The sequence below is a fragment of the Indicator indicator genome, chromosome 27 (assembly GCF_027791375.1).
Source record: "Indicator indicator isolate 239-I01 chromosome 27, UM_Iind_1.1, whole genome shotgun sequence".
NCBI lineage: Eukaryota > Metazoa > Chordata > Aves > Piciformes > Indicatoridae > Indicator > Indicator indicator.
In genome coordinates, this window is record NC_072036.1 from 10,049,160 (window position 1) to 10,076,340 (window position 27,181).

A 27,181-nucleotide genomic window follows, 5' to 3' on the forward strand; every position below is an offset into this window, starting at 1 on the left:
GCAGGTGCAGGGAGCGGGTTGTTGGGGACCGGCAGGTGCAGGGAGCGGGTTGTTGGGGACCGGCAGGTGCAGGGAGCGGGTTGTTGGGGACCGGCAGGTGCAGGGAGCGGGTTATTGGTGACCGGCTGGTGCAGGGAGCGGGTTATTGGGGACCGGCAGGTGCAGGGAGTGGGTTGTTGGGGACCGTCAGGTGCAGGGAGCGGGTTATTGGGGACCGTCAGGTGCAGGGAGCGGGTTATTGGGGACCCGCTGGTGCAGGGAGCGGGTTATTGGGGACCGGCAGGTGCAGGGAGCGGGTTGTTGGGGACCCGCTGGTGCAGGGAGCGGGTTATTGGGGACCGGCAGGTGCAGGGAGCGGGTTATTGGGGACCGGCAGGTGCAGGGAGCGAGTTGTTGGGGACCCGCTGGTGCAGGGAGCGGGTTGTTGGGGACCGGCAGGTGCAGGGAGCGAGTTGTTGGGGACCCGCTGGTGCAGGGAGCGGGTTGTTGGGGACCCGCTGGTGCAGGGAGCGGGTCAAGGGGACCTGCTGGTGCAGAGCTTGCTTGCCGACTTGCTTCCAGTCTTGTGCTGGGCAAGTGTAGAGGAGACTGTGGCTGCCCGCAGTGGGCAATGCTACTTTTGTCTGCGTCTGGGGTGGGCCCAAAAAATTCTTACATGTCCTTGTCAGCATCTCTTTTCAGTAAAAAAGACCCCAAAAAACCCCAAACCAAACTCAAAGCGAAAGTCCTAAAGGAACAATAAACCTCATAGAGATCTCCTGGCTCACATTCACTCCAGACTCTGTTTACTTAGGCTGCAAAAATGCCAGTTTGTGATATCAGCTGGAGGCAAACACCATCTGGTCTGGTGGTGGTCCCCTTTATTCACCTTTCATTCCTAGCATCACCTTCTCTTTCTTTTTTTCTTTCCTGCCTTCCTCTCTGGCATCACAAGGTCCCTGCTGTCACCACCCTGGCTCTTCTTCTGACTCCACAGACCAGCCCGAAGGGGCTGTCCTCTGCAGGGGGGCTCAGCACCTTGCCTCCATCCTTCTCCAGTTAATTGCTATTTCCTACATGTTTTCCAGGGCTTCCTTTGAAATAAGTTCCTGTGGGAGTCCTGCATGGGGTTTCTTTTCTTCATTTGGTGTTTTATTGCATGTCAGCATGAACCTGTGGAGAGAAAAAAAAAGCCACCTCCATGCTGTTCATTATGGAAGCTCAGTTAATTGAGGATGATTAAAGGGAAGTTTGATACCACCTGCCCAGCCATGGAAGCGAGTTATGGTGCCTGAAGATGAAAAGCCATGAGGAATCAATCTTAATTTAGTACAGCTTAACACCATGCTTGTATTTTTGTCTACTTGAGGGCAAGAGATAACGTGTCTGAACTTCCCAGCATGACAAAAGCAGGCAGGATTTGAAGAAGGTGGCACAGATGGGAGGGCAGAGCCCTGTTGCTCTGCAAGGACGTGTCTGAAAGACCTCTTTTGTCCCTCTCTGTCTATGTGGGAAGTGTTGCTGGAAAAGCTGACAGGATCTTGAAGTTCAGAGCTGAGGGGCCTCACAGAGACTGCAGAAGGTATCCACCCAGGCTGCATCCCTGTGGTTATGAACATGAGGAGTGGTATGGCTGTGGGCAGCCTCACTGAGGGTTTTTTCTTTGCCAGGAAAGCAAGGAATTTTAGTGTATCTTGTCAGGCAGGCATGGGGGAGGAAGAGGACTTTTCTCAAAGACTGCAGGAAGTTTGCTTTGCTATTGGAACTTGAGTTTAAAACAGGACAGAGATTGCAGAGGCTTCCTTTGGTGATTAGTGTTTGCAACCCAAGTTCTTGTTTTAGTGGAGCTTTGTGAAAGATATGAACTTAAAGTTATTTCCCTGTTTTCAGATGCTTTGCTGGAGAATGTAGCTATGCAGATCTTGGTTTTCTTCATGCGTTTCTACAAGCCAAGGCTTACTTTGGGTGTCCCAGAATGAGTGTGTTGACACAGGTATCCTGGAAAAGGAGCCCTTCCCTAATGCCCTATAGCTGCTTTCAAAGCTGCTGCTGCTCAATCAGTTAGATCCTCTTTCACTGTAGTTCAAACCCTACTTGATTCTAGCCCCTAGGAAACTCTTTGAGATTAAATCTCCTTAATTTATTAGTCCTTGCATTTTATGCATGGACCAAGGAGTGAATCCTGTTCCTTTCAGGTGTGTTTTGCTTTGCTTTGCAGACTGTGAGGTGGCACATTGAACTACAGCCATGGGCAAGCCCAACTCCTTCCCTCGACTATGAGGCCTCGAGGTTCCTGAAGTACATTAGCACTTCTCAGGTAGGTTTTTCATTTCAGTATCCATTTAGAAAACAGTTTGGCTGGCACAGGCTGTTCCCTTTCAGGTAAGGAATGAACCTCACACCAGCCTGGTTTTGAAAGTGCTTTGTTTCTAAAGTTGCTTTAACCTAGCAGTGATGGTCGGTGTGAAGGTAAAAGTCAAACCACAGGGTAGAAAGAATGTTGTATTTCCCTGCTTTTTATTTCCAGGAGGACTCATGTCCTGACAGGAGTACAGTAAAACTGAAATTCCAGATGATGTTCCTCTTCCACTCTCTTTCTCTCTCTCTCTTGGATACAGAAAAATACAGAGCACTCTGTAGTGAGAGAACTACTTACTTGGTCACCCCAGTTCTCAACAACAATGCCATAGCCAGGCTTGTTTGAGCTAAAAAGGATGCATTTGATGTTCCCAGCAAAAAGAGAAAGTCCCTAACTTCATAGATTTGTAGAATGGTTTGAGGTGGAAGGGACCTTAAAGATCATCTATCTCCAATCTCCCTGCCATGGGCAGGGACACCTTCACTAAGCCAAGTCTCTAATCCAGCCTGGCCTTAAACACCTCCAGGGAGGGGGCATCTATGACCTCCCTGGGCAGCCTGGTCCAGTGTCTCACCACCCACAGTAAAGGTTTTCTTTCTAATATCCAATCTAAATCTACCCTCCTTCTAATTCTACCTTCCTCCAATCTATTCCCTCTCATCCTATCTCTACAAGCTCTTGTAAAAAGTCCTTCCCTATCATTCTTGTAGCCCCCTTCAGGTACTGGAAGGCTGCTATTAGGTGTCCCCAGAGCCTTCTTTTCTCCAGGCTGAGCAGCCTCAACTCTTGCAGCCTGTCCTGATAGAGGAGCTCCAGCAGCTCCATGTCCCTCTTATGCTGGGAGCACCAGAACTGGATGCAGTGCTCCAGGTGGTCTCTCACGAGAGCAGGGTGGAGGGGGAGAATCAACTCAGACAAGTGATCCCAATGGTACCAATAGAATCCTGATATTTGGAGGACCAAGATGATGACATGGAAAATTAGTGTTTCCATGTGCCTTTCCAAATCCAGATTGCTTTGACAGATTCTTCCAGGGTTTAGCATATATGGAAATGGGGCCCTCATGTCTGGAGACTATGGGGTTATTCAGTGTGGAGAAGAGAAGGCTCTGAGGAGACCTTATTGTGGCCTTTCCAGTATCAGAAGGATGCCTACAAGAAAGCTGGGGAGGGATTTTTTTTTTAGGGTGTCAGGTAATGACAGGACTAGGGGAAATAGAAAATAAATATAAATGGGTAAATTTGGATTAGATGCTAGGAAGAAGTTCTTCCCCATGAGGGTGGTGAGACACTGGAACAGGTTGCCCAGGGAGGTGGTGGAAGCCTCATCCCTGGAGGTTTTTAAGGCCAGGCTGGAGGTGGCTGTGAGCAGTCTGCTCTAGTGTGAGGTGTCTCTGCCCATGGCAGGGGGGTTGGAACTGGATGATCCTTGAGGTCCCTTCCAACCCTAACAATTCTATGATTTTATGTCTTAGTGGAGGCATCACTTCTACATTATCCATGCATACACTTCTACCATTTACCCATGCATCCGTTACCTGTAAGGAAAAATGAAAGAGGCTCTGGATGCCTCGAGCTGACCCTTGAATACACTCAAATACAGATGAAACTGCACCATTGCTTACACTGAAGAACAGCCAAAGGCCTCAGGTGCTGATGTCACTCACATGCAAAATGTCATTCATGTTCCCCACATATGGAACATCATTCACATCCAGAATCCTTTGTTAATGCAATCCTTACAAGGCTGAGACAGAAGAGTTGTTTGAAAAATGTCTAAAAATACACTGGGGTGGTAACTGGGAGGTGAGCAGAGTGGTCACTTATCCTCCAGCTTATGGCTACCCCTGGCTAAATGCTTAAGAAAATGACATCTCTGCCTCCACTCAGGGCAGCACTGAGAGGGCAGGAGGCAAGATGATGCACGGGGAGGCAGCAAGGGATGTGTGCAGAGCTGCCTGTTTTGTTGTGCAGAGGCTGAGACTGCAGCAGGCACGTGAAGCTGGGAACATCCTTCGTCTGGGTGACTTAATAAACAGTGGCAGATGCTGCCAAACTCCACTAGTTGGGTCAAAGCCTACAAGAGCATCAGTTAGCAGAGAGTTTATTGCTTCTGACACACTAACCGAGAAGTTTCGTTCCCAGAGTAACTGACCCTGGGCTTGGGGGAGGAGGGGACAGGGACAAGCATAAGTGAAAACAAAAAATAAAATGACAGAAATCCTTGTTCCTGACCTGGCAGATGTTGCAGGGTTAATAACTGACAAGATAACACCAGGGCTGGTAAGAGCACTTCTGGAAGTGGGCTGCTGCTTGGGCAGATGGGCACTGGGAGCTCATTTTCCTTCTTTGCTGAGCAAATGTCTGCTAATTGCTGTGCCTGAGTTCAGCTCCCTGCCATTAGTGGAGACTTAGAGGGGACCTTATCACTCTCTACAGCTACTTAAAAGGAACTTGTAGTCAGGTGGGGGTCAGGCCCTTCTCCCAGGTAACTTGAGACAGGACAAGAGGGCATGGTATGAATCTGTGCCAGGGGAGGTTTAAGTTGGATATTAGGAAGCACTTCCTCACAGAAAGGCTGATTAGGCACTGGGAGGGACTGCCTAGGGAGATGGCAGAGTCACCATCCCTGGAGGCCTTTAAGAAAGGATTGGATGTGGCATTTGGTGGCATGGTTTAGCTGATATGATGGTGGTGGGTCATAGACTGGGCTTGATCATCTCAGAGGTCTATTCCAGCCTCAATAATCCTGTGATTCTGTGAAGGGCTGGAGCTGTTGGAGGCAGAAGATGTCACGTCAGCAGGGCTGAGGTGTGTCCAGAGAAAGCTTTTCCAATGCTAGTATCTCATGGTCAGAAGAACCTTCTTACCTGTGCTGTTGTTTATGTGAGCAGAAGCCCAGAAGAGGACATGAGCACAGTGCTCCAGGGGCTGGCAGTCAGGGCAACAGGCTGGTGATGGTGCTGCAGGCAGGGTTCAGGGGGTTTCATGTTCGACAGCAAGAGCTATCAGGATTTCTCCAAGCTCTGAGTGCTGTAATTGCTCATAACACCATGAATCATTTCAGTGGCAGCACTGCAGAGCTATACTTTCCTCTAGAGAGCACAGTATTTTTCTGGGTCTCAAAATTAGTGCTTGTTATGGCAATGCCATTTATTCCTTGAGTGGTATGTGAATGAAGGGAAATGGGTGGTGGGGTGCAGTGCAAATCCTTGCTTAAAACTTAGTGAATCCTGGGAGCAGCAGGAAGAGATGCTGTGTTAGCTTTGATGAATTTTCCATGGGAATTATGAGCTGAGCAGGAGCAGGGAGGTGGTGATGCAGTGTGCAGCCTTCTGGATGTAATGCCCCAGATAATGATCTTTCAGAGCCTAAGCTTCTTAAAGAATGAGAGTTTTATTGACTTGCTATGAGGCACATGGTGGAGAGTGCCTACCACAGTGAAGGCTGGGTTGAAGTTTTCTCTCTCACCCCTGTGTGTAATTGTAATTGTCTCAGTTCTGTGTGGGGCCAAACCTGGACTTTTTAGTTTGGCTAAAACTGAGAGCTGAGCTTGGGCAATCTGTTGTAGGAAGGGAGCAAGATGAGAGCAGTCAGTTCAGGACTGATGTTTAACCTGGTTTTGTCTCTACTGTTGTTCCTTCCAACTTTGTTATTGTTGGCTTTCTAGCAGTGCCAGCTCCCAGGGTTGGTACTGGCCCAAAGAACAGCTTTTTGTCACACTGCCTCTGCTGAGTTCCTGCAACTCTTCTCACTTTGCTTTCCTGAGAACTGTGTGCCCTGCGTCCCCTGACTTGGATGGCCAGTCTGCATGTGGTCTGAGAAGTCCTTCAAGCACATGTGAGCTGATGGTGGTGCAGAACAGCACAGACTCTCCTGGCCAGAAGCAGTCACAGCTTTGCTGCTTGCTTCTGCTTCCCACATGCTCTGGTGACACTGCCTTTCCATCACCTGCTGTGCCCTGGCTCCCAAATGCTGGAAAGGCTGCAGCAACCCCGTGCCTGCCTCCTCTAGAGTGGGTCTGGAGGAAGAGGATGGTGCAGAATGGTGTGGCAGAGCAGTCCTGCAGGCAGGGGCTCCTCCATAGCATGTCCCTCACGGGGACACAGCTTTGTTGGCTCAGTCACTGCTGTGTTCTGGCTGTTGCAGGCTGCTGCTCAGCTGCTGGCAAAGCTGACTTCACCTCTCAGTTAAGTGACTTTTGGCACTTGCAGGTCTCTGATGAATCCAGCATGTTTCAATCCTTGATTTCTTGGTCTTTACAAGGATTTTCACCTTCAGTGTTCTTCCCTGCAGGGTCTTTTGTCTCTTCTCCTTTTGCTGTGGCTTCATCCTGGCTCTAGGTTCTGGATGTCTGAGCCAGCACAGCACAGACACACATTCCATGATTCCTCTGTTTGGTTAAGCACTTGCTTAAATCCCTCTGTTGTTGGAGAGGGGATGTGTTGGGGTAACGATTAAATCCCTTCTGGAACTGAGATCCAGGATGCTCTAGGTAAGGTACAGAGTGTACCTTGCTGTGACTCTGCAACTTGTGATCACCATCCTGAATTGTGACGTGATTTTAACATCATTCAGGATGCAGAATCCACTCCAGGGTTTGAAAAAATAAAATAACTAAAAAAAAAAAAAAAAAAGATCCACAACCAAAACATTTTAATGCCCAAATAACTTGTGCTCAGGAAAATTGAATTTTGGGTATAGTGCTAATGCTTAATTATTTGCTTTTCAAACTGCATTGCTCTTTGGGGGATTATATAAGCCTTACATTTCACCAAGCAGAACAGATGAACAAGGAGGGGGGGGAAGAAAAAAAACCTCATCAGCTCTCCATAGCTGTGTATCAGATTGACAATCAGATTTAAATGAAACCAATTAACATTTTTCTTCTTTCCACTCTTTCCCCAGAAGGCAAATTAAACACAAATTAAAAGTCATGTCCTGGAATGAAACATTCTTTGATTTCAACAGATTTCCTGTGAGCACATGAGCCTGAAGAGCCTGGGAGGGTACTCTGAGACCACAAAAAAGCCCTGGTCGGTCTGTCTTGACGAGAGGTTCAGCCTCATCCATCGGATCAGAAGCAAGCAATGTCGTCTCTACTCCCTTGGGTGAGTGCTCTCTTTAAAGCAGCAAATTGTTTCATGACACCCAGCTTCAAAAGAGCCCTGGAAATGCAACACAGGCTGCAACAAGGTTGTCTTTTAAACCAGAGGCTTTGTTCAGGTGTGCTTGTAACCTGTGGATGTGCTTCTGTAAGCTCTGGGTTTAGGGAAAAACCTTTCTCCATGAGAGGCTTTGCTTGCTTGCTTTTTTTTTTTTTAATACCAGTATGAAAACAAATGGATGGTGGTGGGTAATGAGTGGTAGCTCACACACTGGAAGATGGAAATTAATGACATGAACTGAGAAGCCTACAGCATCTTCCCTGAGCACAACTGACTTGTGTAATTGCCAGGTACTTCAGCAGCAGTGTTGTAAAACTTCATTAACTACCCCTGGGACAAACCAGCACGTTTCCATATGAGAGTGTGTTTGCCAAGCACTTTAGGGATGACCTGCTGAAGTGACAAGGATGATCAGAGGGTTGGAGCTCCTCTGCTATGAGGATAGATTGAGAGAGTTGGGGCTATTCAGTGTGGAGAAGAGAAGGCTCCAAGGAGACCTTCTTGTGGCCTTCCAGTATCTGAAGGGGGCTACAAGAAAGCTGGAGAGGGACTTTTGAGGGTGTCAGGGAATGATAGGACTGGGGGGGATGGAGCAAAACTAGAAATGGGTAGATTCAGATTGGATGTTAGGAAGAAATTCTTCCCTATGAAGGTGGTGAGACATTGGAACAGGTTGCCCAGGGAGGTGGTGAAAGCCTCTCATCCCTGGAGGTTTTTAAGTCCAGGCTGGAGGTGGCTGTGAGCAACCTGCCCATGGCAGGGGGTTGGAACTGGATGATCCTTGGGGTCCATTCCAACCCTGACAATTCTATGATTCTATGACAATAATTAAGGCAGTTGTGGCTTTTATTTTAAAAATTTTGGCAGTGTTCACCATGCTTACAGCCACTTGAGATGGAAGTTTTCCCTCTTCATAGCACTAGTGCTTTCACAGGTAATAAAATCACAACTGTAGCCTGTTTCCCTTTGCTTCCCAGGAGGATGAGGGAGGTCACTCCTCAGAGTTTGTCAGGCCACTGGCCTTTTGCATTAGCCATCAGTGCACAGCTGCACTGGGAGAACAGTGGCTGGGATCTGCAGCTGGTTTCACACACATCACCACATGGCTGCTGCACAATGAAACTGTCTTTGCTGTCCTGGCAGCCAGCTTTAGCTTAGAGGTGTATTGCAAGGCTTCATCTCTCTTCAGCCAGCACAGTTTGCTCCTGTGGGTTTAGGTGTGGTGGGTAGCAAGGGTCTGAGTGGAGTTTCTGAGTGATTAGCACATGGCAGTTAACACCAGCAATTAATGCAAAGTGGGTGCAGGTGCACAGGGATGAAACAGTGTTCTCTGCTAATTTGAGTGAGTTTATATTGGGATCAAACTTAGCTGTAAAGACCAAACCCTTCAGAGGGTGAGGGCCTGTCAGGTTTTGTTCAGCTGTGTTGCTCTGTGGCAGAAGAACAATAACATGCACTGTGTGTACAGAGAGCAAACTCCTCTTGGCTACTGCTGCTTCTTATTTTCTGTCTGTTCTTTGCCATCTCTTTCAATGTATACTTACTTGGCTGTAATGCAAAATACAGGTTTGCATGGGTTTTTTTTTTCCTCAGTTTTTCATGTTGCTGTGATAGTTAAGAGAGAGATGCTGAGTTACTCCCTGCTCAGATCCAGACTTTACCTGTGTGATTCTTGTGCTGGCTCACTGCCTGAGCTGCCTCCTAGCAGTCAGTAGGGAGAAGCAGACACATTCAGGTGGAAAATCAGCTAAGCTAAATAACATTCTGGAGGCAGGTGTAGCTTTCCTATGATTATAGAAGTCTCTGTTAATGTGGATGCTAACTTTAGATGTCTTGGCAAAGTTCTCAGAGTTCAGTGGAATTAATCTAGACCTTGCTCTTCAAGTTTCATGGTCATTGAGCTCCTGAGTTAATGACCCTCTTTCCTTTGGGACCAGTGTGAACTGAGAGTGGTATTTTTGTTGAATTAGCCAGGAAGGTGCATTTGCAGAGTTGACTTGATCTGTGCTAGGAGATACAGACTTGGCATGAAGCTGACTGGCACAAAGATAACTTGCTAATGGTTTTTAACAAATCTGAGTTAGTGGATGTAACCCAGTGCTATGTATGTGATGTTTTCCTATGGTACAGGGAGCCTGGATGACAGATTTGCTGTGCTGATGGACCAGTGAGGCTTAGCAGAGATTGAAACTGGTGTTGGCTCTCCCATCAATCATCAGATGCACATGTGCAAGAAATACCCAACCACGACGTAACAGCTAAAAAATAAAAGGGAACTATCTGAGGTTAAGGAGGCTTCAGTTCTCCAGTTTACTACTGCAGCCTTGGAGCTCATTACTTCATAGTTCTTCTCTCAAACTCACTTCCTTTTAGTTTATGACAGGCAGAAAAGCAATTTTGTTCTGAGTAAGACAAAAATCCCCTTGAAACGTTTTTGTTGTCTCATAGGCTTCATAAAGAGCAAAGAGGGAGCAGCTGCTTCCAGTGAAGAACATTCTCTGTGGAGAGGATGGATGGAGGACAAATGTGAAAGTTCAGTGTGAGCGTTGCTGGGAATCCTGAATGAAATCCATATATCATTAAAAATGGAACAAAGCATGCTGCTCAGGCTTTGCCTTCTTGAATGCTGTAGAAGAGTCTGTTTGTGAGAGAGAGTGAGCAGTGCCTGAAACATCTGCAGATCTTTGAGATTCCTACTAGCTGCTTCCACTGCTGGGAGGTAGCAGTGTTGTTCCTTAGGGAACAGGATTTCCCAGTATGATGCATAATTGCAATATGCATTTGTGAGCTCTGGTTATTAGTGATAAATCTGCTTAGATTAAGCTAAGTCTGTTACAAACACCATAGGCAGGCACTCAATCTGGGATAATACAGATGAATAGGATTTCAGAAACTTACCACTTACTGGGGTTTAAAGAGTCTGACTGCAATGCTCTATAGAACCCCTCTGAGGTGAATCTTAAAGTCTTGGGGCTTTAGGATCCACACAGGGGATATTTCTTTTTACCCCCAGCTGCAGAGCTTGGTTGTCATCCTTTGAGAAAGAAGAGGAGCAGGGAGGGGGAAACACAGAAAGGGAAGACTGGACCTTAACATGCACATTTTGCAGCTCTGTCCTGCAGTCCCTGAGGGAGCTGGAGTACCAGGAATACCTGCAGTTATCAGGCTGGACCAGCTGCAGGTGTCCAGTAGAGCTGTGCTGAAGGAGACAAAGCAGCTTTTGTGCCTCCTGCGTTCTGGCTGCGCTCCAGGCTAAGGTGGGGGTTGCAGCGCTGCTCCCTGCAGAGCAAGCTGCAGCCCAGTGTTTATCCTCTGCAGGGCTCTGTGTTCCCTGACCCTCTGTGAACCCTGGGAGCAGAGGGACAGCCAAGGGACACTGCTCCCTGCTGTGCTGTCCTCTGTCTTGGGTCAGTGTCCTTACCCTGCTGCCAACAGGGACCAGTGCCAATGAGCTCTTCCTTTCCATTTGCATGCCGGCTGGGAGAGCTGGTCCCCAGTTGCTGCTTTGAAATCCTACCTCTGTGAGGGGCTGTCTGCAGCTGCCCTGACCCAGCTCTCTTCTGTACAGTAAAAACAGGCCAGTGTCATTAGCTGCTGTTATTTTTCTGCTGTTGGAGGCAGCAGCTGCTCTCTCCTCATGGTGGGGAAGGGCCTTTCTAGTCTTCTGTGACCTCTACACTTTAAGAAACACCAAATCTTTCTTGGGAGACCTCATTTGTTTACATTTTTCATGCTCTATTGTTCCTTAGCATGATCACATGTGAGGCAGGAGTTTTTCAAACCAGTGCTTTTGGAGATGACCTTATTTTTTTCTCCTGCCTCTTTGCTGTTGGTTAGATATCTCTTCAGGCATCAATCTGAGCTATTAGCTGCAGTGCCAGAAGATGTATCACAACTTTCTTCAGCCTCCTCTGTATTATTTTTCCTGTTTTGCACTGCTGTGAGTGAGCCTCCCTTTGCAGTCCACAAGAGGAGCAATCTGTTTGGAAGCAGCCTGAGGTATGTCTGCATCCAAAGCATCTGGCTCTCTGGATTGGACCAGCTGGTACAGTTGGAAGTGTGTCACGGACAGGTGTGTCCATTGGTCACTGGTAGCTCATCACTCTAAGGCTGTAACTGTCCCCAACAACTCACAAGTTGTTCATTGCAGCCAGCTTCTCATTCCTAAGGGATTACACTGGTCCTTGTTCATCAGTGTCCCCTCTGCAGAGCACCACATGCAAACAAACACTTCGATTCACTTGCCTGACTTCTGAACTTTATTCCTCATGTGTGTTGAATGTATTAGAAGAGAACTCCTCTCTTTTCCTCCTACACAGTTGTATGGGCTGGAATCCTGTGGAATGGAGCTGTTCTTAAAAGCATACTGTGCTGTTTTTGCAGCCTCTGTCTCCTCCTGCTTTCCCAGGATGCCTGAAGGGGAAGATGGTTGAGGAGAAGACCATCTGAAAGGGCATCATTACACTGTGCTTTAACTTCCAAAGCATATCACAGTGCATTAGAGGGACCTCAAGCACTCAAGTCCAACCCCAAAGCAGGATCACTTAGGGTGGTCTGCATAGGGCTCTTCCAAGTATTATTTCATGAGTTAGATACATTGTACTTCACCAGTATGTCATCAACATTTGGTGCTGCCTTAACATTGTACCATCCTGTAGCATGATTTCAAATGGGTTGCATTTTGCATACCAATGCAAATAGCCAGAGCTATTGCAGACTCAAACCATTGTCTAAGGATAGGCCAGGTTGGATGACCTGGTCTACTGGAAGGTGTCTCTGCCCATGGCAGGGGGCTTGGTACTAGATGATCTTTAAGGTCCCTTCCAGCCTAAACCATTCTATCAATCTAAGATACTTGTGGTGCAGTGTAGGTGGTGCTCTGATGGTACCTCTAAGAGTCCTGCCATGCAGTGGTCTGTGAATGGCAGATAAATGCCATGCTGTTGGTACAGACTGGATGTTCTCAACTTTAACAACTGGTTAAAGCACTTTAAAGAGTCAAAATCTTGACTCTCTTCCCAGTGCTGCAGGTGTGTATATCCAACACCATAATTCTGATGTAAGGTTTACTGCATAGCTTGAACCATGTTTGGAACAAGAAGACCTCTTCTTCACCAGACAGGTGGTTACAATGGTGAAAAACTTCCTAGTTTTAGTGTGAACCAGTGGGCTATAGGAGTTGGGAATATAGCACAGCCTTGTCAGGTGCATTTTCTCCTTGCAGAGATAGGGACTGAGACAATTCTGTACGGCAGGGCTGTTATTCCTCTTCTCCTTTGAGGTCTTTGCCAAATTAGCAGCAGTCTTTCTCTGAAGTCTGTGTAAAATCTCTGCTACTGCTGTGAAGGGGTTATTGTAAAATTGGCCTTTTTTTTTCCATGTGTGTGTCTTCCTGTGCACAAAGAGAGTGAGATGCTTGGTTCTTGTGTCTTGCTCCCTGTTGATGTCCATAGTGACTCATCTTTGTATCATTAGAGTGCAGACGGGGTGGGAAATGTCCCTGATTTTTACAAACCAGTGTGGTATAAATATTAAATGTGTTTGCTTTTCTGTTTATGGCTTGGTTATTGCAAGTTTGTGCATTGGGGATGAAGGAAAGGGTTGTCATCTTGTCAACAAAAAAGCAAACTGAAAATAGGGGAATACATATAAATACAATATAAGAATAGAGGAATAGTGAAAGCACAGAAGTTCTACTGTTTAATTTACTTTATTATAAGTGGTGTCAACTTCCAAATTGAGAAGAAGCTCTTTGGGAAGGTTATCAACCCAGCTAAAAAGTGGTTTAGTGTTTGCCTTGAACCCTTCATTCCAATCATATGTAGTATATTGCAGTGAGCTTGAATTTTCTGGTGAGGTTAGTTCATCCAATCCAGTAGTTTAGTTCTGTAAATGAACAATGTCACTAAAAGTTTCTTGAGGCAAGTTATGAGTGTGGCATTGGGGAAGAACACATTGCTTTACATTTCCTTCATCTGACTACTAATCCCAAACCTTCAGCAGCCATTGTTGTGGACTGTTAGCTTTATTTCCGGTAATCTGGTCAGAATTAAGGTTAGATTGGATGTATCCCACAACAGAGCACACCAGCTCCTCCACTTTGCTTTAGAAACAAAAAAACTGGGTTTTACCTTCTTTAACTGTGAATCCTACTCAGTAATGGTCCTTTTTGCAGCATTAATACCTGCACTGGTTTTGTTCTGTAGGCTAGGCAATGATGACAACCAGTTTGAGATCAACCTGGCCAACAGTGGCTGTGAGGTGCACCGTTTTGACCCCAGCATCAAGTCAGCACACATTCAGGAGGGTCAGCACCTCTGGTATCATCGCCTGTCCATTGACTGGAGGGATCCCAATCCAGCCATCGCTGCTCACAAGCTCCACAGCAACACAAAGAAGCTGGGCACAGTACTGAATGAATTTGGACATCAGAAGGTAAGGACTGGGACATCAGGTTTCTGACTGCAGGATTAGGTCTTGGGAAAGTTCATAGGATCACAGGATGTTTGAGGTTGGAAGGGACCTCAGGAGATCAAGTCCAAGCCCCCTGCCAGAGCAGGACCATAGAATCCAGCACAGGTCACACAGGAACACATCCAGATGGGTCTTGAAAGCCTCCAGAGAAGGAGACTCCACAACCCCTCTGGGCAGCCTGTGCCAGTGCTCTGTGACCCTCACAGTGAAGCAGTTCCTCCTCATGTTGAGGTGGAACCTCCTGTGCTGGAGTTTCTATCCATTGCCTCTTGTCCTACCCCAGGGTGCACCTGAGCAGAGCCTGTCCCCTCCCTCCTGACCCCCAGCCCTCAGATATTTATAAACATTTATTAAATCCCCTCTCAGTCTTCTCTGGACTACACAGCCCCACGGCTCCCAGCCCCTCCTCAAATAGGGGACATGCTCCAGTCCCTTATCATCCTGGTAGCTCTCAGTTGGAAGTTCCTTCTTGCTATCTCAGGAGGTGAGGTGCTTCCCAAGGTTATCTTCTGACAAAGGGTCATTCTTCAGCAGTGCTTGTGATGCAATCCTTGTAGAGGTGTTCTTTCTGCCTTGCTTTCTGCGTGCTGCTAACAGCCACCTGGATCTGAAATCACTATCCGTGTGCTGAATGCTTTCCTCCTCCTCCCCTTCCCCTTCCCCTAGCTGGTGACATCGGGTGCTGGTGTTCTGGGTCCTGTGAAAGTTCCTGGTCTTTGCCTCAGCATGGGCTCTGAGCTACTCCTACAGCCAAGTTCATAACGTATTTGCAACAATAATTAGAAGAGGTAATGGACGGCTTGTTTACATTTGCAAGGTCACTGGTCCTAATTGCAGCCTTCCACAACAAAAACTTCCTGTTTTGAAATTGGCAGCAATCGGTGGGATTTTTAACATTTTCCCAGTTTGTTTTTTAAGGGGCCTGAAAAGACATCAGAAACCTTCAAGTCTCGAATAACTGTTGCCAGAATACGTTTGAGGAAGTTCCTTATGTTGCTTTTAAGAGGAGTTGGGGTTTTTTTCTCCGTCGGAGGATATACAAGCGTGAATTCAAATGCTAATGGACTTCCCTGCCTGCAGCTAGTTCTGCTGCTCTTTGTTTTGTAAGAAATAGGCAGCCCGAGCTCAGGAGGAGCTTTAGCTGTAAGATTTACAAAGCAAGCAGTGCAATGTTTGTTTGGTTTGCTATTATAAAACGCAAGATGTCCTTTTCACTTCACCTCTTGCTTTTCTTTAGTGTTTTCTTTTGGTTTAGCTCTACTGATTCGGTTTTGAAGATAAGAGCAGGGGGAAATAAAAGAAGCTTTTTCCCAGCTCTTAGTCGTGCTCTAGCCACATTAGGCTGTGCATTAGAGAAACATCTGGGGGGGAGAGATGGCTTTGCTTTGACGTTGGCCTCGCATTGATTGTTTTGGTTTAGAATAATTAATCTCAGAGCAATAATTAATGACCCTGATCCAAAAAGAGCATGAGAGTCTTGTGATAGACCAGACCTGCTCAGAACAGTCAGTTCTAGTGATACAATGTGATTGCAAGCCCTCTGTGTAGGAGCAGGGTGTAGCTGTGACTCTGTGTCCTAACTTTCTGGGCAAAAGTTACCTGGCACGAAAGCAGCTGGCTGGAGGGATAGCTAAGGAACACAATGCACATGGAACACATGCAGTCAGGCTTTCCTCTAGCTGTGTAGACATGGCATGGGAGCTGGTTAGGTGTGTTGGCGAGTTCTGAAGAGTGTGTACAGCCTCTTGCTCTATTAGCCTTCAGGTAGCACTCCCTGTGCAGAAGCATTGCATTAGTGATGTCAGAGGCTGACTTCCCCCAGTGAGGATAAAGCTGCTGCACACTCTGCCACCTTCTGCTGCTTCCTCTTTGGGAAATGCCTGGCTGGGCTGATTCTCCTCACATTGTTCTGTTTAGTTTTTCTTTAATTTTTGAAGTCAGCCTGAGAAGTTGTATGTTGCATAAGGACACTGATAAGCTCCAATTTAGGAAAAGAACATCAAAGTCAATTCCGAGACATTCAAGTGGTCATTCTTCTGGTGAATGTCAGGGGAATGCTCCTTTGACTGAATAAATAAGTTAATTCAGAACAGTTTCACACGGGATTTTCCAAAGCACTTTATTGTCCTTTTTTTCCAGTGAGAAGGTTAAAACATGCTGGTCATCCCATTCTTCTTAATTTTAAAAGTCCTTCCACCTACCCTCAAAGCCCTTTGGTTCCCACTTCAAGGCAGGAATTCCACACAGCTGCATTTGAAGCTAATGCTTCGTTTTCTCCTTGCTCTTGTTCCTTAGGACTTGGGATTTGATCCAAGTAATAAAGACTATTTCCACTGATTGCAGAGAGTTTGGGTTGGGCTGATGAAGAGAGGATGGCCAAAGCCTCTTGGAGTTCTGGATATTGTGGCCTTGAAATGCCAATGTGTGATCGGGGGGTTTGGTGTGCAGGGGAGTCAAAGATCTTGGATGAGCTGTTTTGCACTCTGGTTGGTATAAGAGCACACCTGCTATTCTGCAGTCAGCACTGGGACCTCATCCACAGAAAGGGAAACCCATCCTGGTGTTAGGGCAAGAAATACTAACAAGTTTTTGGTGTTAGAGTGGATTTGAGGAAAGATTAGAAGAACTTGATCTGTCTCTGTTGGCTGTGCGGTGCAGCAGTCCTCAGCTCTCTGGGGAGTGTGAGTAGCCTAGAGGTAGAGGACTTACCCACTGCTATATTAGGATGAGTCTGACAAAGGAAACGTAGCCAGCCTATTTTGGGGAACTGTTGGAGTGTGAAATCTTTTAAGCTCTGGAATAATCTCCAGGAGGTGTCATAACAGTCCTCTTTCCTGGTACACAAACCCAAACTGAGCATTGGCTGGTTTATCTTCTGAGAAGAGCAGTGTTTTATCAGCCTGCAGGGAAGGATAAAGATGTAAAAATTCATCTTGCTCATCTTCTCTCCCCACCCCCTGCCCCTATCTTTTTTTTTTCTTTTATTTTTGCTAAACATGCACATTCTGTAGCACACTGTTGATGAACAGAAAGCCACCACATGCACAAGACTTTGTTACTGCAGTGGAGCTCAGCTTTATGAAAGCTTTCATATTCTCTTTACCTACTGGAGTGAGGATGCTACAGTGCTGATACTTCCCATTGATTAGGAATAGCTGGATTGTGGACCTTTCTTCATACAGATAATTCAAGTCAGAAGGGATCTTGAGAGGCCCACAGTCCAATCCCTTGCTTAAAGCAAGGCATGGCTGTGAGCTCAGATCAGGTTTTATCCATTTGGTCTTGAAAACCACTTGCTGGACCAAATTAATTTTCTGTGGTGTAACACAACCAATGTCCTTGGAGTTAGAGCAGAGCTGCAGTTGGAGCACTGAGCACTGCTGTGTGTGAACCTTGTGTTTGGGAGTGGGGCAGTGAGTTGGTGAATTTTACTCCATCTGGTGCAAAGGGGCAATGAAACTGCTGCAGATGTTTCCAGCTGTGGTTGGAAATGCCTCCTCCTTTAACCTTGTGTTGGTTGCCCCTCAGTAACCTATAAGCTCCTGCCATGTGATGTTTCCTTCCTGGATGTATATATATTTTAATTCTAGTGATAATGAGATCAGAGTGGTAATTGCTCTGTATTTGCTGAGTCAGCTGAAGCTGCTGCTGTCCTGTGAAGTGTTTTAATTGTAACTAAGAGCTTGGCTGCAAGGAGAAATGAACTTAACAACATCACATTTCTGGAAGCAAAGATCTTTGGACAGTGATTTACTGCTCACCACCTGTCCCATGCTGTGCCATGTGCAAGGACTGCCTCCTGCACGTTCCTTCACAGGCTCTGCTCTTGGTTCTCCCCTTTCTTCTCATTTAAATTCTCAGCAGCAGGAGCAGTTCTCAAGCTGCTGTTAGGAGTTGTGGTGTTTCTAGGGAGCGACCTGGAGGTGATGTTTAGTATGCAATTGTCAGGCACAGCTGCAAAGATCCTTTTAATGATACTGCTGGTGGAATGTGATGCAATCCAGAGCCTTTTCTATCCCCGGGAAAGGAGCTAGTGCTGTGCCTGAATTGGAATGAAAGGATTTTGACTGCTGAAGCAGAACTTGTGCAGGTCATATTAAAAAAAAAAAAAAAAGGGCATATTATTGCCTGCTAAAAATTAGAAGGGAAGCAGGATTTGGGGGGGTGTGTGTCTTTTTTTTTCATTTTGTTTTGTTTGTTTGTTTGTTTTGGGGTTTTTTGCCACCTTGGTTTGGGTTCTTAAGACCCTTGAGTTAAAAAAAAAAATCAGGTATTAAAAACCTGCTTTCCCAGAGGGCTGCACAAGCTGTGCTCAATTCCCAGCACAGCTTGCTGCACTAACATGCTGTGTTCCAACCTTCTCAGCAGCAGCAGAAGTGTTTCCCTGTCAGTGTCAAGCAGTTGCATTCAAAAGAGCGAAGCACTCGCTGCAGGCACCATGGAATCGTCACTCAGGCATTCCTGATTCCCTCCTCCCACCAAAACCAGAGTTCAGCAGGAGCCTGGGGACCCTGCTCTGCTTCACAAGGTGGTACCAGACGCAGGGCACCTGCTGGTCTCAGACCTGTATTCATGCTCCCCAGCTCCTGCTTAATCCATTGCCAACTGCTTCAGCACAGTAATGTGAACCTGTAGGGTTTGAATTTGGCTGAAGGTCTCAGGGTGGTGGTCCATGACAGGACACTGGTTTTATGAGAGCTGAGAGCAACCCCCTTTCTATAAGCATCCTCGGCTTTCTCTGCTACTCATCTTTCTCACAATTTGCAGGAAGTGATTGACATTGGAAAGTTATTGACATTGGACATCAGGAAAAATTCCTGAAGGAGTGGTCCGGCTTTGGAAGAGGCTGCCCAGGGAGGTGTTGGAGTCAGCAGAATTTTCTGGTGGCAGAACAGCAATGCTGTTCTCTTATACTGGAGCTGCACATTGTCATCCTGCAGGAGATGTTCTTTAAGGGGTGGTGAATGTTTTTTGGCAGGTGGGACTCTGAGTCCTTCAATTCCTTGCATTTCGAAGGCCCCCAGGGGCACTGTATTAATGAAGACCAGGAGGTCCTGCAGCCAGAATGCTGCTTTCTGTGTACAACCATTTTATGGTGGCCCAAGCTCTCTGTCCCTTGCACACATGCACACAGTCACGTGTCTTGCTCCTCAGGAATTTGGGATTAGTTGCTGCCAGGGAAGATTTTGGTTGGACATTAGGAAAAAACTTCTCTACTGAAAGGATTCTCAAAGACTGGAAGAGGCTGCCCAGGGAAGTGCCTGAATTGCCATCTCTGGATGTATTTAAAAGCTGTCCAGATATGGTGCTCAAGGGTGTGGTGTAGTAGTGGCCTTGGTGGAGTTAGATGATGGTTGGACTTGATGATCTTAGAGGTCCTTTCCACCCATGGTGATTCTGTGCTTCCACAACTGTTTTGGCTTCTAATGCAAACCTCCTGCATTGACTTGGCCCCATGTCTGCTTGTGATCTGTTTGCCATGCTGCTGCTGCTGACTTTCACCTCCAACCACGACAGCTTGGCTTTATCTAAGTGTGGAGCTGGGTCCTGCTGGCCTTGCATGCTGCTGGGGCAACATAAACAGGCTGCAAACATTTGTTCCTCTTCACCCACAGAAAGCTGAGGGTCCAGCATGCAGTACTTATCCTTTTGAGTAAACATCCGTTCCCACAGGCATTCAGCACTGTCTGACAGGGAAGATCAAAAGAAGAGCAATGAAAGGATTTCCCCTCCCCTTTGCAGGGGGAGCAGGCAGCAGGACATCTCCTGTGAGATGAGATGGCTGAATGAGCTCTTTGCAAAGCAACTCTGTGCACTCTGCCAGGGCTGTGTGCTTCCAGCCTGGGCTGTTGGTTGCTGCTGGAAAAGTGCAGTAGTTCATATTTCACATGTCTCTGGGCTTCATCAGGCTCATCAGTTATCTAAGAGCAGGGTTTCTGCAGCTCCCTTGTGGGATTTTTCCTGCTTGGGCAGTCTAGCTGTGGGCTTGAGGGACCTGCTGAGAGGACGTTGTTTTCATCTCTTTCTGTACAACCCAAAAGCCATGCAAGCTGAGAAAGGTAACACAGGAGTGTGTGCTTGTGAGCTGCTGCCAGTCTGAGCAGGCAAGGAGGTCACTGTCTGGGGGGGGGGGGGGTCTGCCCTCATGGTGGCTCCTTACCTTGTTTCCTCTGAGAAAGCATCACTTTGAGTCCTTAGCTAGTGGTGAGGTTCCTGTTGCCTGCTCTGGAGGCTGGTCTTGCTTTAATGGAGAACTAAGATTTTTCATGCTCATTTTTTTTGTTGTTGTGGGGGTTGGGTTTGTTTTGTTTTGGTGAGGGGAAGGTCCTCTCCCTCAGCATTGTTTACTTGTAGTGCCAACCTACCCCATGCTGAGGGCTTGTAGATCCTGTTCTCTGGGGCACTGTACAGGAGCCTTGGTCTTGCTGGGTAGCAATCTAGATACAGTGTTAAGCACAATACCTCTGCCTCTAAGGTCACTGGGGTGTAATGCTAACTACACCCACCAAACCTGGCTGCAAATCAGCTGGGGCTTGGGGACATGTAATATTTTATGACCAGAAGATGATTAATGAGCCAGCTGCCATCTCTGGCTGGTCCAGTGCCCAGTGGGAGTCAAGATGGGAAGATGCCAAGAGCTAACCCCATGGTGAAGAAAGATGTTTGTGATGACAGGAAAGCCACAGGTGAAACCCTGCAGCCTCCTGACCAAGAGCAGCCAGGGAGGGAGGATTTCAGGCCATGTGAATCCTCTAGTAGAGTGGCATTGAGCAAAGCCTCCTGCCAGCTGCAAGGCCTCTTCTTCTGTCTGTCTGCTGGAGTAAGTGACATTACTTAAACTGGGCTGGACTGGATGATGTGGGGGTGGTTTCTCTTTCTCTATAATGAGCCTTCAGAGAGAAATTGAATTCCATATGGAGAGAGTTGTGGGAAGCATTGTGGCACCAGAGACCAAGGGAAGAAGTGGGGAATAGAAATGTCAGGTCACCCTCACCCCTGGGCTCTGCAGCTGTGGGAGGGAGGCATTTGGGACCCTTTGTGGGTCCTTGCTGGGAGCAGTCCCCTGTGGGACACCATAGGCGAGGTGCTCATAGTGCTGCTGAGCACTCAGCTGAGATTGATGCTTCCTGCATGCACTGGGTTGGCTTTCTGGGTGGGTACTGTTGGCCATTACTCCTGGCAAGCTGTTTGTGTGCTGGCAGTTGGCTGTCGGAGAAAGCTAAATAAGTTTTCTTAATATGATTTGGGAACATTTTCTCCAGCCTAAATGGCACACACAGAATGACTTCATATCCTGCTCCTGCTGTGTCAGGCTTTCATGGAAGCACATCTCTGAAACTGGGAGCAAAAAACAAACAAAACAAAACACCTCTCTGTCACTCAGGGGATGGTGGAGGATCAGCAGTGGGAGCAGAGGAACGAAGCTCATCTGCCCTCGCTGCTGGCGTTGGGTTTCAGTGCCATGTCTGTTGTGTGAGTGGCTTCAACTGGACGGTTGCCCTTTCCTGTAAAAAACAAAAAAAAGACCAAAGAGCATGTAAGCACTCAGCTGCACAGACTGGCTCTGTGGCTTTGATGCCTGAAGCAGACACTTAAGATGTACCCAGTCTGTCACCTTGGGAGCAAATAATCTCACATGACAGATTGGTCCCAGCATCACTTTGAAGCTGGCCACAAGGACCATCACAGAGGGGAGTGATAAGCTGAGTAGGAAGGAAGTGAAGGAGTTTAAAGAAGTGCTGCTGTCTGGAGTTCTACACCACTGACAGCAGTGACTGACTTTCCTCCTGATTTCAGTGTCCATGTTGCTCAGAACATGCCCGCAGCAGTCCCAGACTCCTCGTGGATGGCTCAGACAGAGCTGGGATAGTTCCATCCACTGCAGGGCGCTTGGGGAGAAGCAGTTGCAAGCTGCTGGGAGCATTGTTTGTTGTTAGGCTGTCATTAGACTGTCTGCCATTAATTGCAGCATGGGTTGGGAATAAAAGGGAATGAATCCCAGTGCCTGGAGGTGTTTAAAAGCAGCAGAGATGTGATACTGAGGGACATGGTCTAGCACCAGCCTTGGTAGATTTAGATAATGGTTAGATTAGATGATCTTAAAAGTCTTTTCCAATCAAAACAATTAAATGATTCTGTGTGAAAGGGACTTCACACCCAAGGCGTTGCCTGCTGGAGAGGAGGGGGCTGTAGGTGCATTTTGAAAGGACAGTGAGAGGAGTATCATGCTGAAAGGCTGCAGATGGGGAAAAGGTGGTGGTGGTGGGGATAAATTTAAGAAAACCACACTCAAGAACCTGTTTGTTACCTGCAAACTCGTATGCTATCAAAAATAGGCATGAAAGAGCCTTTTCTGGAGTGTTGTCTGCTGAAAATAGGGAATTGTACTTGGATGGAGAGGGGAAGCAAGCAGAGTTTGCCTTGCTGCTTATGCAAGCAGATGCATAAGCAAGCAGAGTTTGCCTTGCTGTAGAGTTGATGTCAAACCCCAGGCTCAGGGAGCCAGAGCAGAGGTTCATTTCTCACAGCCTCAAATCCCAAGTGCAACACTGTGGGTCAGGAGGACATAGGCTGGCTCAGGGCTCCAATCCTCTGCTCCAAAGCTGTAACCAGCTCCCTGCTCCTAGTTTACACCATAGAGCTGCTCCCAGAGATGGAGGGAAGCTCCTTCCCTGACCTGCACCACGTTTGCTGGTTTTGCCTTTCCTGGCTGCAGCTTCCACATGCTGAGCTCCTGCTGGAAGTAATGCAGCTCAACTGCTTCCTCCAGCTACTCACTCTCAATCGACTCCTCTCTGCAGGGAGCTTTAAACGGTGCCCATGGGGCAGCCCAGAGCCTGAGAACCCGGTTAACCCTGGTGTTTCAAAAGCCATCAAGGCAAGCAGGGCTCTGATCTCTGCTTTAGGAAACGATGCACAGTTGTAGCAAGTCATTACCCTAAAAGGAAGAAATGAGCCTCGTGCAGTAAGTGTTAACCTTCACTAAGGAGAGCATATTCTTTTCTAGCTCTTTTATCTGTCTGGTTGTGCATCAGGAAAGGCTTCTTTTTCTGTCCAAGTGTAACTGGTAGAGTGCTGCAGATCTTTCTTTCAAGGCAGCTGCCAAACTGAGAAAACAAAGCATCCACATTCCTTTTCTGTGATTACCTGGTTAGTTTGTGGAAGATAAGAGGATTTATGGAAGATAAGAGGACGCAACCTTAGTCTGAGTGCTTGGAACTGGTGGGTAGTCAACTGCCATCCTTTACCTTCAGGCACTGTAGATCTTTGCCCTCCAGGATTTACTCCTGGCAGCAGTCTCCAGCTGTGCTCCAGGGTGAATTAGAGCTATGAATTTACATTTTGGCCACTGATCCTTTCACTAGCAGCTAGATTCGAGGCATTGGGAGGTGGTAGTATTTCTTATCAGCAGTGCACTGCTTATCACTGATGGCAAATGCCTCCTGAGCTGTCTAATCATCACAAAGCTTTACATTTGGTGTTAGCAGGACCCTTGTTATTCACTCAGCCTGACACAAAGCTGTTCTGCCGTTTATTTTAATCTGTCCATGGCATAAAATGGAGACTCTGGAAGCCCTGCCTGGAAAGCAGTCACAGAAGTTGGTGGGTAGAGAGTTACCCTCTTCCCTCCAGGTCTCAGAGCAGTTCAGAGTGCTAAAGGCAACAAAGCTCTGGTTTGTGTATGCAGCACATCTCCAGTGGCTGTTGGTTTCTTCATTTCAGTGTGAGTTTAAGCAGTTGTTGTAGTAACTTTTTGTATCCTACTGAGACATTGGTTAGCAGCCACTTTTCAGATCAATTTTGCAAGTCCTGGCAGGGCTGCTGTGCCTGCTGAGCAGCCGGAGCAGTACTTAGTGTCACAAGGGAAAAACAAACAAACAAACCTGGATGATGACTGGAAACATTACCATGGGAAAAAGACATCCTGCTGCTGCCATAAAGCAAGATCATGGGAAAAACAAAAGCAAAGGCTTAGGAACATTTCTGCTGCCTACCCCACCTCCTCCAAAAAAAAAAAAAAAGGGCTTTGAATAATTTGTCTCCTTTCAAAGTTACAGAAGTCTCCCAGAGATACAAATCGGTGGTTTCTGAAGTGTGGCAGCAGGGTGGTGTGGAATTGCATCCATGTGGAATCAGCTACCTACCAAACTGCATTACAGGTCACAAAATAAGTCACTTATTTAAAGGTATAAAGGGAAACAAACCAGCCCAGCCATGCAGGGGTTCTCAGCTGAAATGCAGGAGCAGCATCCTTTACATTCAGCCTCCCCTTGGCCCCAGAGGAGCTTCTTGTCAAGCTGTTTCAGGGACTCGGGGATGGACAGGCTGACAGGCTTTCTGTTGCAGACTCGAGTTAGGCAACACCAGAGCTAAGGTTGTCTGTGCAACCTTCCTCTCTGCTTGTGCAGTGCTCAGTGGTTGTACCCTCCTTTTGCAGGTGGAGACCAGAAACACCAAGTGTTGAACACCTACCAGTTCTTGCCATCCCATGCCCATCCATAGCACCTGAACACAGTCCCTGATGTGGCTGTGAGCACTCTGCACCTCAGCAGATCAGCCCTCATCCAGAGAACAAGGGCCCCAGCCCATCTCCAACCAATGGCACCCCACAGTTATGTCGGGCATATTGGGAAATTGGATTGCAGGATATCTTCCTGCAGAATGAAATAATGGTCCCAAACTAAACCAGGGCACTGTTCTGTGGGGTGTTTTCCCTCTCAAATAGCTCTGCAGCTATCACATTGTATTTGCAGAAGCTGCCCTTAAAGCCCGTGTAGACTCTCTGCATAATTCTCTTTTGATTTGACCCTTTTCACTCTGTGCCCATAGTGATGCCTGCAGAAGCTCCAGAGAGCAGCTTGGCCATGGGTAGCTGGGGACTTGAGCTGCTCATAGCATTCCACTTTGGCCTTCTCTTGTGCTTGTGTGGTGCAAGGAGCATCGGGGACACGAGGCCTCTGCTCTGGTCTGGTACAAGTGATCACTGCTGGTGTGTTCTGTGATGTCACAGGATTTTGTGATGGAGATGGAAGGGACAGTAATGCCTTCATGTCTTGGTTTAGGTGGATGGGTTCCCTTTTTCCATAGCTTTGATGCCACCACAAGATTTCTGAAGGAACAGTAACGTGCTGTGGTTGTAGGATGAGCTGCTTTGGCCACCCAGGGTACAAAACTTTCCAGACCAGGGGTTGGAGGCAGGAGAAGGGCTGTGAGGAGGCAAGTGTGAAACCTTGTGTGCTGTCTGTGTTAGCCCTAGGATGCAGCTTGAGTACTGTGTTGAGTTCTGGGCCCCTCAGTTTAAGAAGGATGTTGAGTAGCTTGAACATGTCCAGAGAAGGGCAGCAAGGCTGGTGAGGGGTCTGGAGCACAGCCCTGTCAGGAGTGCCTGAGGGATCTGGGAGTGTTTAGCCTGGAGAAGAGGAAGCTCAGGGCAGACCTCATTGCTGTCTACAACTACCTGAAGGGAGGTTGTAGCCAGGAGGGGGTTGGTCTCTTCTCCCAGGCAACCAGCAACAGGACAAGAGGACAGAGTCTCAAGCTGTGCAGGGGGAAGTTTAGGCTTGATCTTAGAAAAAAGTTCTTCCCAGAAAGAGAGATTGGCCATTGGGATGTGCTGCCCAGGGAGGTGGTGGGGTCAGCATCCCTGGAGGTGTTTAAGACAAGCCTGGATGAGGCACTTAGTGCCATGGTCTGGTTGATTAGTTAGGGCTGGGGAGATCAGTTGGACTTGATGATCTTGGAGGTCTCTTCCAACCTGCTTGATTCTGTGCTCTGGGGTCTTCTAATTGCTGTTTTTTCATAGAGGTAAGACCAAGGAGTGTATTAGGAAGAGACCAGCCTGGCCTGAGCTGTTGGTAACTGCAGAGCCCCTCACTGTCACACACTGATGGTGTTTTTATTGCAGATCGATGTCCTGAAGGCAGAGGTGGAGAGTGCCGAGTGGAAAATCCTGGAAAACCTGATCCTGGAGGATGTTGTGGAGCAGATAGGACAGCTGGTGTTTGAGGTGCACCTCCACTGGCCTGGCTTCGAGGTCAGTGGCAACGCCAGCTCCGTGGTGCGGTACTGGTACAGCCTGCTCCGGGAGCTGGAGCTGAAGGACTTCAGGCTTTTCCATACCTACAAAGACTTGTCGAAGCCACAGATGTTCCTCAAAAAGGAGGCCTTCAACGCTAGTAGCTGTTACACGCTGAGCTGGGTGAACACAAGATGGAAATAGCAGGGAGGGATTTGCAGGGTGTGACTGTGAGCCATCTGGCTCCGCGGCGCCTGCTACTTTGGTGTCCCTGTGCACACACAGACTGCCCCCGACCTGCCCTGGCTTCTGCTGCTGAAAGAACTGCTGCTGGAGGATCTGTGGGGCACTACCTTGGCCAGTGGGTAGCTGTCTCAGAGGACAGAGGCTTCTGGAGAAGGTTGTCTGGGGTGGGGCTAACAGCACAGCTTTACCAGGCTGTCCCCTGTCTGTGTGTGCTGAGGTGGAGGCCATCCCTGTGGGGCTGCCCTGGGAGGCTCTGCTCCCTGAGCTGCACCAGCCCTTGGTCAGGAGAGCACTCACCAGGCAGTGCCTGTCCCAGCAAGGGTCAAGTGTTGCTTCTCTGTAAAATGCTCTTTGTTTTGCACCTTTTCCCTTTGCATTGTTTCCTACAGCACACATTTCAGGCAAGAACAGGATCTTCTTGAACCCCCTGGCAAATTCCAGCTGGCTTTGGCAGAGGCAGGAATCACCAGCAAGCTCAAGTCATGCCTGTGTCGTGAGTGCTTTCTGAGTGCTCTGACTTGGGCTCCATAAGGCAGTCTGGCTGCAGGGAGCCACTTCTGACACAGGAGGTGGAACAGAGAGACTCAGCTGTCAGCAAAGCTGCCAGCACCTCCTCACCCTCTGGAGGCTTCAGCCACTGAAGACAAGGCTTCCTTAGGTCATCTGCTCAAAGAATGGCTTGTTGTGAATTCCTCTGTAGCAAATGGGTTTGCATCTCATGAGATGGTTATTTAAAGGAACTGAAAGTGAAACCTGGTCTGCTTCGTTTGTTCTGGGGCTTTAGCTGCAGGTTTTGCTGTGTGCCTCCTCCAGCACTGCACCTGGACACCTGCTACCTCCTCACCAGATGCTTCCCTGGCCAGGCTACCTCTTCCTAACTCAGGAAAGCCAGACCCTGGGTCTGCACCGATGCTGGCAGAGGTGGTGGCATAGGCAGGTG

General features: G+C 47.7%; 1 protein-coding gene across 1 annotated transcript in view; it reads left to right on the forward strand.

Moving 5' to 3' along the window:
• The window catches only part of METTL24 (methyltransferase like 24), a 42,877-nt gene extending 15,904 nt beyond the window's left edge, over nucleotides 1-26,973 (forward strand). Inside the window, exons 2-5 of the mRNA XM_054393114.1 lie at nucleotides 2,198-2,296; nucleotides 7,309-7,448; nucleotides 13,712-13,940; nucleotides 25,885-26,973. Coding sequence (XP_054249089.1) covers nucleotides 2,198-2,296; nucleotides 7,309-7,448; nucleotides 13,712-13,940; nucleotides 25,885-26,199 — 783 coding nt within the window. The 3' untranslated portion in view covers nucleotides 26,200-26,973. The remainder of the gene's footprint in view (nucleotides 1-2,197; nucleotides 2,297-7,308; nucleotides 7,449-13,711; nucleotides 13,941-25,884) is intronic.
• The last annotated feature ends 208 nt before the right edge of the window (nucleotides 26,974-27,181 follow it).